This window comes from Peromyscus eremicus, chromosome 7 (assembly GCF_949786415.1).
Source record: "Peromyscus eremicus chromosome 7, PerEre_H2_v1, whole genome shotgun sequence".
Classification (NCBI taxonomy): Eukaryota; Metazoa; Chordata; class Mammalia; order Rodentia; family Cricetidae; genus Peromyscus; species Peromyscus eremicus.
The window spans coordinates 28,413,571-28,428,403 of record NC_081422.1 but is presented as its reverse complement, the minus strand read 5'-3'; the positions used below and the strand labels follow the sequence as shown (position 1 = coordinate 28,428,403).

Genomic DNA, 14,833 nt, shown 5'->3' with positions numbered 1-14,833 from the left:
ACGACATCAGAAAATTGCCCCGCCAAGTTTGCACAGGCCCTCCTTTGAATAGCAGTGATGACATATACTCTGTATACATGACCTAAGGTATGACAGAGCTGTGCCACCAGGGACACCAAAGGGACTCGGTGTATGACAGCAGGCTCCAGTGGCCATGTAACTGAATCCAAAAGGTAACTTCAGGAGATGCTAGAACACTCAGGGGTCAAGTTATTCTGCTCTGCCTCTGGTCCTCAAAAAATGCTTGGGATTGTTCTCCACCCAGGTTTGGGGGGAAAATTACAAACAGAAGAAAAAATGTACCTATACACTCTAAAAATCTAACCGAAGCTCCAGTCTGGCTGTGCTGGAAATCTTTTAACCAGTAGTGGAAGAGGCATGATTCACAGACAGCCTTCCTTCAACTTTCTTAACAACAAAAGCCTTCCTGCTCTTGACTATCCAAGACATGTTCCTAGGTGAACCTGACAATTCTCAGCTCTCTTCTTTCGGACAACTCCAGACCCTTTCCATTCTCAGTAAACCCAAAGCACAAGCATACTCTACCCAAGTACATTGAAGAGAACAGAGCATACAAATAAAGCAACACAGCACCTGGGATTCATCCATGGCAGCCCAGATTGACCCTAAAATACAATTTCCCAAACTTGTCTGCAAGTTGGGATTTTTTGAGGAGTTTACAAAATAAAGATGTCAGGAGCTGTTCAGGCTGAACTGGGCTAGTCTGGGGCCTACCTGGACGTTCTCAAAGGTCCAGAGAGTCTGATGTACAGACAGGTCAGGAAACACTGTCCTAAGACCAAGATGGGGATGACAAGCTGGGAAAGGGTGGACCTTCAGTCCCTGTGTCTCATGAATATCTGCAATAGCCCATCACTTCTGATTCCAGTGTTGCTAATCTAAGCCAGCCTCATTACAGGAGAGCCAATGAGTCTTCCCTGAGGATCTGCCCCGATTGACCGGCTTTCCCACTGTAAAAAGTGTACCTTTTGGGATTCCCAGTCGCTGCTGCTCTTTCGTGAAGCCACTGAAAGTAGCTTTCAATGCTTGGGACATCATTTCTTTGCTGCTTGGAGTTAACAGGGGGACATCTGCGCATTCCATATCTGTAAGGAAAAACAAAAACGGCATATGAAACACAAAAACCACACAGGTAATTAACGACTCACAAAGGATGAGAGGGTGTGAATGAATCAGAGAATGCAAGCTGAGAAAGAACCATGTTAACGTCCTCATCACAGCAGGTAAAATGGAAGGGGTTTTCCACAATATGCTAGGCCCCTTTGAGGAAAAAAAAAAAAAAAAAAAAAAACAAACCTGTGTCTTGCTTACAATGCTCTGTACCCTGATGAACAAAATATGCTTATTCTTTCTTCTGATCTCTACTATCCATGGCCCCCATTTATCCTTCTTATTCATTGAAACCATTTGTGTTACTACATATTTTCAGTTACCTCTAAAAAGAAGAAACAATATTATTCATGCAACCAAGAATTACTTGGTGCTTGAAATATGCAAGGGATGGGAACAGCACAGAACAAAACATACCAGGGGACATAGAAACAGCTTACCAAGACAGATTATTGCAGTGGATTCGGGTAATAAAAATCTATAGACACAAATGTTTAAAGACAATGTCACTATGGGCCCCAAAGGAGACAATGCATGCTAGCCTAGAACAGGAACTGCTGCAAGTCCAGAGCATCAGGAAAAACTTGCCACAGGCAGAGATAGTTGACGTGAGTTCTGAGGGACTCTCGGAAATTAAGGAAGAAAAGTATTCTCTAGCCTAGCTGTCCTCAGTGTGATGCCCCAAGCAGACATATCAGCCTCGCCTGGAAATGATCAGATACAAATTTTCAGTTTCACTAAAAGCCTGACAGCTTGTCCGCTTTCCAACACAAAATCCAGTGGTAAACACTGAACTTAAGCAACACAATCTTAGGCACAGCATAAAGGAAGGGCATAAGAGGTGTCAAAAAGATGGAAGCAGAGGTTCTTTGCCTCCTTGGTTAGGTTTATACCAATATTTTGTTTTTAATTTTTATTTTTTATGCTAATGTGAATGGGATTAGTTCCCTGAATTATTATTTATTATTTTCTCGGTGCTTAGACAGGCTGGTTTTTTTTTTTGTTTTGTTTTTGGTATAGTTATTTTGTATTCTGTCACTTTGCGGGAAAGCTAATTGGTTAGGAATTTTCTGTTTATGTACAGTATCATATCACCTACAAACAGGGACACTTTGACTTCTTTTCCTATTTCTATCCCTTTTATTTCCTTTCGTGTGGTCTAATAAGATGTTGGGCACTATACTAAATATTAGTAGAGATTGAGGACAGTCCTGTCACCACACCTCTTGGTTGAGCAATATAGAGATATCAAGCTAAAACAGAGCTAGAAGCTTTCTCCCCTCCAGCTAGTCTTCACAGTCCTCAAAAGTGCTGTGCAGACTGCTGCAGAAAAGGCAGCAATGGTCTTACACAGCTGTGGTCCCTACAAGCTACAAGATCAAGTTTGTTCTCCTGTGCAACAGTGGCACTACTGTTATGGGGTAACCAACTCTTCTCTGATTTTGATGATGCGCCACAGGACAGCATCCAGGCCCGGTACAGTAAGCCCTACAAAAACCCATGGATGGGAGGTCTTAGGCTGTCCTGGGTAACTGGATACTGCTGTTTAGCTAAATTGGTATAGTATCAAACTGCCTTCTAAATATTTATGTTTATGCTCATCAACAAATGCTACTCCCATCCTTAATCAGAGAAGTCTCTTCTGCAGAAAACGGTAATGAATGAAAAGACTCATAGCTACACAAGGTGCTGAGAGTAAGTGACAAATGAATGTCAGCCCTAAACAACACGTTTATACCGTCCCCTCTTAGGTACTGGGAACAAAGTAGGAGAGGGGACAGAAGCAGAGTAAGAGCTGGAGGACACAGAGAAGTGTTACAAAGTATCTTCTGAGGAAGGCAAGGTCATTGTGATCTCAAACACACAGCAGCTGTGCAGGCCTATGCTGGGTCTTCCTAAGAATAGTTCCTCAACAGGCTCGCATGGACGAGAGCGAGGCTTAGGGAGCCCTACCCTTCACTGTGAATGATTTGCTGGATAGATTCAGGCAGATGGGTGTCACTGTTTTAGTTGTGTACCCAGTGGTGACCCCACCAGGTTCCAATGGATAGTTCCAAACCAAAGGTCGCACAGATGGCCCTGGTTAAACTAATTGAGTCACAAAACAAAAGTGAAAGTCATAGCTAGGAAAGAGACTGTGGAGAGGATTTCCAGGAATGGTAGGGAGATAAGAGGGGAGTGATCAGAAGACAGAGGAGGGGAGGGAGGTGGAGAGAGGAAATTTTCAAAGAACAAACTTAATTTTTAAAGTGACAGAAAAGGAGAGAGAACAACTTGTAACATAAAAAGATGAACGACTGTCGAATCGGAGCGATCAGGAGGGCAGCTGGCTGACATGAAGTTGAAGAGCTAAGTGAAGACAACGTTAAAGACTTTTAGGTCACCTTATCCTGAGGAAAAGAGAAAGCTGCCGAAGTTTAGCCAGAGCAAAGGCCTCCCTGCACTGTTAGTCTGTAAAGAGTGGGTTGGGTGCACCTGAGCGCACGTGAGGGGACTAGGAAGAAAGTGGTAGTATTTGTTCTGCTGAGAGACGGTAGTGGCTTTGACTAGGAAAGCAGTATTGCTGATAAGACAGGCAGGCAAGCCTGAAGTGTGTACAGGAAGTCCCAATTTAGGATTGATGTAGGAGGGAACGGGCAGTGGGGTATCCAATCCTGCAGACCTGCCAGGATCATCAGTTGCCAGGCCGCACACAGTTTTACACTCCCACACGTGGAGGCCCTGTTCCCAATATGAGTACACGCACACGGCCAACATCAAGCATCTTCTAAACGCATCTTGGGTCAATTTCTCCCCAGAGCTAACCCTCCTAGCTTTCCTGTGACGTTTGCAGTGACTACCTTCACTGTCATGATTTTTAGCAGCCTGAACTGCCAGGGTGCCCACATGCAGAAACTGCTGTCATATGGCTGAGTCCAGAAGGGGACACTCCGGAAGTTCCTCAGCTAGCTTGTTCTAGAAGTTCCTTGGCTAGTGGGAATGAAGGAGGAGAGGGAGGGGAGGGAGGGAGGGAGGGAGGGAGGGAAGGAGGGAGGGAGGGAGAGGCACCACCGCATGACTATGGACAGCTTCCAGCCATGCTGTCAGGGAGCAGCCCAGTGACTGGGCCCTCCTAAGAAGAAAACAGTTCACTTTAGCTACGCTCCCGAGCCCTGCCAGTGACAAGGAATCTCAAGTCCCAGGGAGTGTTTGAATTGCCTTGGAACATTCCAAAAAAATTCTAAGGGAAGAATCAGCATGCCTCCAGGAAGGTTGACAAAACAATGGAAAATCCCAGATTTGGGAATTAAAAAAAAAAAAAGGCTCAGGGAAGGGATAATTGTTGATTACATAATATCCAGCCCTTCAAACAATGGAAAAATCATCAAATAAGTCATTAAGAAACACATCAATGTTCCCCATTCGTCCTTATTTCACCAATCTGAGAACAGCTAAGTGACATACAGTATCTCCCCTTCGGAGCACAAGTCAATTTTACTCCAGAGAAAGAGGAGTTAAGCAGGGAGCATATCTTGGGAGTAGGGAAAACTCAGACATCCCAGGATGCTAGCACAAAGCTAAACACATAAGTCAATCAACACATACTTTGTGAATTCAGCATTTCTCAATTGAATCAACTTTGTTCCCTTCGCTCCCATCCGATCTAAATTTGGGAACTTGAATGGGGTGGGCTTTGCTCTCTGTCTTTGTTCCCTCCATCAGAGTAAAAACTTTCAAGAGAAGGACTTCACTGATAGTGGAAACTGGCTGGAGCCACATGTAGAAAATGTAGGCCAAGGCTAACAGAGTGTCTGTGGGGCTACCATAAACTGAACCAAAATGACTCTGGCAGGATGGCTCCACATTATCTTCTAAACATGAAAGCTGGGGCAATGTGATGTCCTCCTGAGAAGACAGTCAAGAGCAAGGACCACAGCAGAGAGCCTGAGAAGGAAGATGCCCTGCGGCTGCATCCTCTACCTACAGCACTCTGGCAGTCTGCTCTGACCAGGAGTGTTAAGTGGATGCTTTTTCCATGCAGGTTTCTGCTTCCTGTTGGGGTAGCAAGCATTTCCATATTCTCACTTCTTTTTCTCTAATGGAAGCGTCTGGAACCACTTTGGCTTGTCCACCTCAATGTCACCTCTAAAAGTCTAGTCCACATGCAGCCACCTGGCTCTGTCCCTCTTGTAGTGAGATCTAAGCTCTGGGTCTCCTAGGAGGATCTCCCAAGCCTATTAGAGAAAACGATCCCCACATCTGAGACACTTGCATTGGGATGTGAGCCCCAGCAGGCACCACTGTCATTGTTCTTGGAACCAAAGGCTGTAAAAAAGAAAGCTAGAACTTTTCTGTATTTGTAAAGTTCAAGATTCAAACTTCAAAAAAACCAGATCCTTTCTTCACATAAGTGAACAGCTGGCTGGGTTGTCTTTCCAGTGGTGTGGACACTGCATTTAAAAAATGACCAATAGCTGGGCATGGTGGTGCATACCTTTAATCCCAGCACTTGGGAGGCAGAGGCAGATGGATCTCTGTGAGTTCGAGGCCAGCCTGGTCTACATAGTGAGTTCTGGGACAACCAAGGCTGTTGCCTGTCTCGAAGGGGGAAAAAAAGGATATGTTAAGCTTGTTACTTAAAAGACCAATACAAAAGGTCCCTCAATATTATCTGTGATTGTGTAAGTTCTGGTAATTACTCATATCAATGATGATAATGATGAAATCATTAGGTAGGTGGAGAACCTGACATGGTTTAGGAAAGCAGACATTACTATTGTTCCTAATTTATCTCATTACTGTAATACTCTGCATTATTACAGATACTTTCTAATCTTAGAAGCAGCATCTGGACATTAATCAGTACCTCTATGAACACTAACTGCATTTCCTAGAAAAATACTGAGATTACCTTTGTGGTTAATAATTACAGTATCTTAAATTCAAATAACAGTGTCTCAAAATGCAGAGAACTTGACTTGAAGATAGAGTATGCCAATCCCCTGGAGCACAATGCATGGAAACTAGAGTCATATAAGGCTTGTCTACTGATTGTTCCTCAAGACCCTACCTCTGCAATAACATTTATAGGACCTACCCTGTATTTCTGAGAAGACAGTGGTACAGAAGCCAGTGAGTAGAAACCCATGCCAAGATGCACAATGTGAAGACAAAGGCAGGCAGGACAGCTCTCCTGGAATCTACAGGCATACTGAGCCAGCAGCATTCTGAATACAGGGAAACACCAGCCTGTGTTTCAATGTGGCCCACCCCTGACAACCTTAGACCATTTCAAGTGAAATGCAAAACAAGCATTTCTATTGCATTTGTGTGTTAGTCAAAGTTAAGGGCTGCTCAGTTTCCAAGAACCCTTCAAAGGTGTCTCATGTCTTTTTCTACCATTCTTTGGAGTTCTCTAAAACAGAATTGCTCATACCAACTATTTTACAAAGAACTTAACTTGAGGTAGCTTTTCCTCAGCAAGATGTTGAAGGCTTGAGGGCCTTAGAGAACTACAAGTTCTTTCTCCTGGTGTTCTCAACAAATGATGTAAAAATGACAGCATCTGGAATGCACCAGTAAGATGGTGAGGGACAGAACCAAAGACAAGAAATCCCAGATGAGCACCCAGTGTTGTATGAATGCTATGCTGGGACAAACTCTAGCGCTTGACAATGATCCCAGCCCTGTGCTGGCTCCTGCCATAAACAGAGCAGCAGGAGAGGGGGAAGGGAAAACTACCTCATGATTTGCTAAGACTTCGTTCATATACCTTTCCACCACATCCCCGCAGTGTGACAGTCCTGGGGGTGGCTGGAAAGGTGCTGCAGGGTTCCCATTTTGTAAATGTGGAAGACAAGACTCCAGAGGGGCACAGCATATAGTCAGAGCACAGGACGGACCAACTAGGGCCAAAAGACAGCCTTCCACTCTTGAAAATCCAGGGTCTTCCTGCTCAGTTCCACTACCAGTGCAAACAGGTTGCATAAATATAATCAAGAGAAGTAAAAATTTAGAAGCTGAAAGAGGCCAGATTTATTTTTGTTTGAAAATTAGATAAATTTGAGGTATTTAAGCAATTAAAACTATCCCAAGACTCTGCATTTCGTACAGATAACCACAATTATGGAAACCTGTTTGCATCATCTACCGCTTCTCTTCCCCTTTCCTGGGACTAAGGGAAGGCTTCCTTCCTTCCTCATGAAGCACACAGGCTAAACAGCAACCTGGCTCCTCCCCGTCTGTTCACCTCTGAGTCGCCCTAATGGGTTGCTAGACATCTAACAGAAGACTAATTAGTTACACAAAGATTTGCTGAATTTTTCTCAGAGTAAACAGAAATGGAGAAGAAGCCTTTTGGCTTACATGGAGATGGAGGAAACAAACAAACAAACAAACAAACAAAAAGAATGCCCAAATGCAAAGATGGTGTTCTAAAGACGAGGGGGAAAAGAGAGCGCGAGACACGCACATGGCTGACTTGCCTTCTTGATCAAAATCTGTGGATTCTGCTGTCACCTTCTCCATTAGGCAACTCACACTAGGTAAGGTACTTACTCAATTTATCTCTAAAAGGAGTTCCATCTAGAGGCAGCCCCCATGACTGGGTTTTACAATTTTGATCTGATCATTTGCAGACGTAATAGTGTAATGAACCCTTACTTCATATCTCTGTCTCCCTCCCACACACACATACACAACAAAGATAATCCAAGCAACAAGTCATTTCACCTACTAATATTCTATTGTCTTGAGGATTTGAGATAAATAAGTATTATAGTATGAAAGTTTAAGAGACAGATATACCCGAAGCCAAAGAAAATGGGGCTTGAAATTATCTTGCCTGGTACTTACATCAGGTCTACATTTCATTTATTGGCCCACTTGAACCACAGAACTACTGTTAAGGCAACAACATCATGACCTAGAAATTGGCACAGGGGAGCAGAGAGAAATGCCTTCAGATCAGGATAGAAAGCCAACCTGAAACTCAAGTTATCACTCCGAACGCCCCACGGCCTTGTGAACTTTCAACTGTAAAGAAGAGCGCACAAAGAAACGTTGATGTTTTGACAAACACCAAAAGGGCAATTTCCAAGAGTCAGAGTCAAGTTGCCTAGAACAAAGCCCAATGTAGGAGAAAAGCACAAGGAGAGAATGTCTGTGGCCGGAGGAGCTGAAAACTCTGGTGGCCTCTAAAAGGACATACCCAATAAAGGGGCCAACCATCCCAGAATGGGACTCTCAAACCAGTGAGTATTGCCCGGTCTCTTTCACACACAATAGAATAGAAGCAGAGTTAAAGGGAGCAATGCCTTCTGTTTTTCTCTTGGGTCCACTCATAGGCACTAGAACCTGGGCAGACATGACTTCAATCCTAGGGGCAGGTTAATGCAAAGATGGAAAGTAAGAGTTCTGCAGTCCCTGGCTCAGGTTTCATTAATGAAGTGATGTGCCAAAGCAAGAAATGGGCATCCACCTGGGGATCCACACGGGGTCCACCCATGCTAACCATGCTGTGCATCTTTGTTCCAAACAATGGAACAGCACGAGAAATGGAATGGATTCTCATCAGGTAGAAAAACAAACAACTGAGTGTGTGTCCTTCTCCTCTACCCAAACCTCCAGCAGGCATCAGCCAGTAAAAACTAATCCAAAGAAGGTAGAAAGAAGCTGTACAGAAAATCCCCAATTCACCCTCCAGTGACCTGGCTGCCCAAAAAATGTAAGCCAGTCTCAGATTACAGCATCTCTCTGTGCCAATGCACACAGGCACCAGGGAACACACACTGGGTACAACGTGCCAACTCAAAGGTAGATGCCTCTTCTCAGAGAAAAACTGCCCTAGGACAGAAGAGAGGGTCTCCTAAAGGACAGAGAGTTCTCCAAGCTGCTCTGAGCCTGAGAAAGCAGTGTGCAGGGTCCCCCAGGCACAGTGAACATCTGTAGGAAATGACCTCAGACTCCCTGCCCCCTTTCCTTCACCCATTCCCTACCCTATCCCCCAAAAGGAGTTTTAACACATTATTACCACCGAAGTCCTGAGGATCTGGTGAGTCACCAGGCTCACACATGGTTCCAATGAGCCCTTGACCATTACATGGTAGGAAAGCAGGAAAAACAAATGAAAGCAGTTGTAATTCGGCAGCGCCGGAGTTCAGACCTGCCAGACAAAAGGGATTGCAGGCATGTTCCCAAATGCGTTCAGGCACCTGACATGCAAAAGCTATTTTTAATCACTGGATTTATTTCTTTCCAACCCCTCCGCCATCCTCCACCTCAGCATATGTATAGGAAGGCACAGCAGGACCCAAATCAATTCCAGGTGTTCAGGGAAACCCAGAGAGGCCCTTCCGTTCCAGCATAGAAGGCAGAAAGTAGACCCGGCCCCTGAGCCCTGCAGATCAGTGCTCTTACTCTGTTCCCTAGGCCAGCTCAAGTCTCCCCACCAAAACCCCCAAGGAGGAAACATGAATGAAAACAGCCTGCTAGAAGGCCTTTGAAACACATGTCTTCTCTAGCAGCCCCGGCAAGTGAAGGCCCAAGAAGTGGTCTCAAGACGGAGATCTGATTCTTCATTTTTTTTTCTCATTTTCATAGTTGTGTACATCTGGGATGTTGTCAGATTCCTGAAACGTGCTGTCCTTTTAAGCACTGTAAATAGAATCTCATGCATTATCTGCTGTCACAGGTTGCTCCAGTGCAACTAAGACACCACACTCTATTGATCGTCTCTCATGTCCCACCAGGTGCTGGCATTTTCACATGCCTGTCCCGTAATCTTCATTGCAAAGCACACCCCAGAGGGAAAGCAAGCTCGGGGAAAACTGTTTTCACCTGAATCTGTCTCTCTCCACCTCGCTGAAGGGACAGAGCAATGTCTTATTTATTCTGCATCTTGTAATCCAACCTGCGAGGGGAGAATCCTTTTGGTAGCCATCATCTAAAATATGTTTGCCATGACAACACTTCAGAGCTACACAAATCCTATGGCTCTTTAGTTTTTAAAAGCGTCCCATGAGTACCACTGTAGAATCAATAGGACACAAAGAAAACGTATAGTTCTGTACTCAAAGCTCTTTCCTATATATAAAGACTTTCTAAAACCCCAAATAATCTATACTAGTCATTTATGGGCCTTTAATTCAATGATTCCCCCATGGTTTAAAGGAACACCGGGCAGGTAAAAGGTGTAGCTCAATGGCAGAAGGCATATACCAAGGCCTGGATTCTAGTCCTACCACCCTGTGGCAGAGTTCTGCACAAGGACCACCTGGACAGAACGTGGAAGTCCTTAGATAATCACTTTCAGCTATTTACAAGGTGTTCACATACTTCAATGCATTTCCATCCCAGATGACACTGTGGCTCACCACACAATATGCCTGTGTACTTCCATAAAGTCCCAGGACAGTGTGAACCCTTTGTCCTGATAAACACAGAACCAGGCCCTAGTCTCCGCGGAAGTCATAAGTGGACGCGCCCGAATGTGCACACAGCCATGCTGCACACCGATGACTCTTTACCTTATGGCTTCTGGCTTTGCAGCATTAGGACTGGAACCCAGGCATCGCTCAAGCTAGGCAGGCGCTCTACCACCAAGCCCCAGCCCTACTCCTTATGCTTCTGATATTACTGGTCTAACCTTTAGCTAAAATACTCATGACAGGGTCATAAGGCTCTTAGTAATAGCATGACATAGAATAACGCCGCTCAAAATGATGGAAATTCTCTGACTTTCTACATCTTGCTATTATCCCAGCAAGGGATACTACTTCCGGTTTGTTGCCTAGGGTTTACTTCTGAGCCTTTATGGCCTCCTCATCTACCATCCCAAGAGGGTTCCTAGGATAATCAACTTATTTGAATTTCACTGCTTCCCACCTATAATTACCATCACTGCTTTTTAAGCAGAATTTCACATTTTTGCAAGTGTTTTCTCAAATGCTTTAGTATTCTTTCCCCCACTCCTCAGGTGAGGAGACTGAGGCTCACAAAGGCTACTTCACTTATTTCACCACCATGGCCAACAGGAAAGTGACAGAACCAGAAACTCAAGTCCAGATCCTTAGACACGAAAGGTAGGTATTTCTCCTCTGTGTCTATTTGTAAAATTACAAGCAGGGGAGGCAGAAGAGGACCGGCTAGCCACAAGGCTGGAGGGTGCTTCTGTTCATGTGTGTAGAGTTCTTTCTGGAGAAGGGTGGACCTCACTCCCCAAGATGGCAGGCCACAGTTGCAACACATGGTTCCAGGTGCCACTGTGCCACTACACCACTGCCCAACCCTCCCAGGACTGACCTGCTCTCACTCCTGGCTCAGAACCTCCGTGGTACTTCACTGGGAGGGGGGGGGGGAGGAGAGAACATCTATGAAGAAAAGGGGGCCCGAGGACCTCTCCACCCCCAGGAAAGCAGATCCAAGAGAGGTAGAGGATGAAGCATTTTCTCCATGGGCAAAGAAAAATCTGGGCAAACAAATGGAGCAAAGCCCGTTTATTTAGGCTGGAAGAGGTAAAGTTTTTCTGCACTTTTGAACTGTTTTCTCAAGGCCTGCCTCTCCCTCCCACGCAGGAAACAAACACAGAGCCAGGCCTCTTCCACTGAACGCTCAGTGGCACAGAGCTAGCTGGGCACGATGTTCTGAGAGAGAGGAGCTGGGGGCTAGCCTGGGAGGAGACAGCAGGAGAGGAGGCGGAGGAGACAGCAAGGAGGACCCGGGCAGGAGAGAGAGAGGCAGAAGGCCAAGAGGAAGGGGCTTTAGAGATGCAGTGACTCACCCCAATTAATGATGTTCAGAAAGGAACGTTTTCCATGAAGCTTGAAAGGAAATTCTCTCCCCGTTTTCTTATTTATTTAGAGATTATATAAATACATTTTAAACCCCCTCCCCCTAAAAAGGACAGTTTTCCAGTGGGGGGCGGGGAAGCCTTGTTTGAGATGAAAGCCAGTCTTCAAAATCCCTCAGAGGAAGCCAAAACCCGGCATGTCTTGGTGCTACAGAAAGAAAAACAAAGTAGACATTCTTCCTGTGTTCTGAGGCTTTTTTATGCAGATGTGTTTTTCTTTTAATAAATAAATCTGGACAGAGAAGGAAAATGCATATTCACACACATTCACACAGTACAACTGTCTGTATTCAAACCAGAAGAACTGTGACCAAAGGAATGAGTCCGTAAGTGCATTTTCCCAGTACAGGAGACAGAGCCGCTCAACATGGCGCCATGATCATTGAGTGCAGCAGACTGTCCACATGTTCGGGAACTAAGCTTCTCAGACTGACAAAAGCCTGATGATCACAGGAAAGGCAGGACCTGGGCAAAACTCCTCCGCATGCTGACTCGGTTGTGTCCTACATTGTGAGCCTTCCAATTTCATTACTAAGCTATGATGGTTATGAAAAGAGTGATCATACCCATTGTGTTAAAAGACGCCTGCTGAGGAGTTGTGTCTTTCAGATTGCGGTACTAGCCGTTTTTCAACTGTTATCTTTCCCCATTGCTAACCCCTCTGTCCAGTTTTTTTTTCAACTTATTTATTTATTTATTTATTTATTTATTTATTTATTTATTTATTTGAGTAAAACCAAAACTTATTCTAAGCCACAGTCATCCTAGGGTCCCCCCTGCCATATAGCCTCCCTGGTTCTGTGGGTTGCAGTCTGATTGTTCTTTGCTTTATATCTAGAATCCACTTATGAGTGAGTACATACCATGTTTGTCCTTCCATCCAGTTTTAAAACGCCCTTTTTACTTGACTCATTCACGGTGGCCTTGTTGTCCACCTCAAAGCAATCATGCATGCCTGTACCCTGGTTCCCTAAAGAGTATCATAAACCTCCACAGAGAATGCTCTGCTTTTTATGGTAAACTGAGACCAGTGAGATGATTGTCTAAAAGCAAGAACATTGGCAACTGTCCTGCAAAAGCCAAGCTGTACTGCCAGCTCCATATGAACTCATATGGAGCCAATCCCACACCTAGGGCCTGACACTTATTGGCTTCAAAGTAGGACTTCACATGTATCTACATCAAACTTCACTGTTTTGATCCATAATTCCCCATGTAAAAGTCTTTATAGCATGAATTTGTACACACCTTATTAGCTATCTATCCCATCCTTTGCACCATCTGCAGCTTACTAAGAATGCTTTCTGCATCTTTCTCTATCCTAAGCCCCGATGGAAAAAAAAAAAAAAAAAAGCAATGGCCAAGTACTGAGCGCTATAATGTAACAGCACAGACCATGCATTACTCTGACACAGGCACATTAATCAAACCCCTATGGGGACAGTTGTTCAACCCCTTACAAATCTTCCTGATTCCACTACCAACACTTCCACATATCTTTGTCTTGACCACAAATATATCAAGGAAAGACTCAGACAAAAAGCACTTGCTGGCGTCAAAATAGGAGGCTTAGAATTCAGCTGCTCTACACTGTAGGGTGATTCTCCCCTAGCACCGGACAAGTGCAATGAAAACAGCCAGGCTGAAATTCAGACTTCTGCACACTAAGAGAGAGGTGGGGGCAGGAGCAATGGGGGGGGGGGGGTAGGCTTCAGCACCAGAAACAATGGGCAGTCAGAGAACAATGGTTGCAGACAAAGTCTTGGTCTATTTATATCTGCCCCTGTGAGTCCCAGACAGGAGGAACTGGAAGTCTGCCCTGTATGCATAGCTCCAACTGGACCAGAGCTGGGAGGAAGATGAGGTCACCACGAAGGCTGCCTGCTGAGGAATGAGCTATTCTTTTGCTCATACTGTCCCTTCTCAATCTAATAGGTCTGTAGCCAAGTGGAGAACTTGCATGCCCTCTCTAGTCCCCTCTGAGATGGGTAGACCTGAAAGGCAATTAAGGCCTCTGTCTACACTGTTCAAGCAAGGTGAGGATGCCAAGGACAAATCAACCAGACCACAGAGGTCGAAGCTATGGCTCCTGGGGCAACAGTCTTATCAGGTCTGTTCATTCCACATGGCTAGCAATAGTACAAAAGAGCTTTTCTGCGGGAAAGTTCCATAGTTTACTTCTTTGGAGCTGAATAAAGGGGCCAACAGACAGGCCTAAGAGTGTATCTCAAGGCTGGAACACTTGTCCAGCATGTGTTCTGTCTGGGATCAGCCCAGCACCACTGCCAAGGAGAGAACAAGAGGCCAAGAGCTGAAACACACAGACACAAAGAAGGTAAAGATCTTCCCTTCCCTTTTATTGCTTTGTCTTCTTTTTGGAAGTTCATCTTTTGTTCTAACCTGACTTCATATTGTGATAATTCATTTTAACCCCCTCCCTATTAAGTTTCTTATATTTCTCCCACCAGCTTACTGAAATGGCCACCAGTGATCAGATTGGCCCGCAATAGAAACAACCTGAAAATAAATACAGGCTCAGAAGAGCAGTAAGATGGAAAGAGCCCCCCACCCCGACCTGCAGTGAGTCCCTGAGAGCTGTCACTCTGCTGCCTATCCATTTCACGCATGTCACCTATAGCTTTGAGGACTAACAGGCAACCAACAGTCAGCAACTGGACCCACTGGATTCAGCCCTACCAATCCTAAGCACAGAGCTAGATTTCCCCTAAAGGCAAGAGATTTGGGAACCAACACAAAGATCCCCAGGCAATGTCAGCTTTCCACTTTCACTCCTGCCTCTGAGTTTCCAGTAGTAACTTCCTTCCTTGCTCCTGGAAAACCAGCATTTAGATAAGCAAAAAGAAGTCAGAGTAA

General features: G+C 44.9%; 1 protein-coding gene across 1 annotated transcript in view; it reads right to left on the bottom strand.

Annotated features, from left to right (window-relative positions):
* Positions 1–14,833, bottom strand: part of Ets1 (ETS proto-oncogene 1, transcription factor) — a 62,569-nt gene that overhangs the window by 28,944 nt on the left and 18,792 nt on the right. The window contains exon 2 of the mRNA XM_059267580.1: positions 987–1,106. Coding sequence (XP_059123563.1) covers positions 987–1,106 — 120 coding nt within the window. The remainder of the gene's footprint in view (positions 1–986; positions 1,107–14,833) is intronic.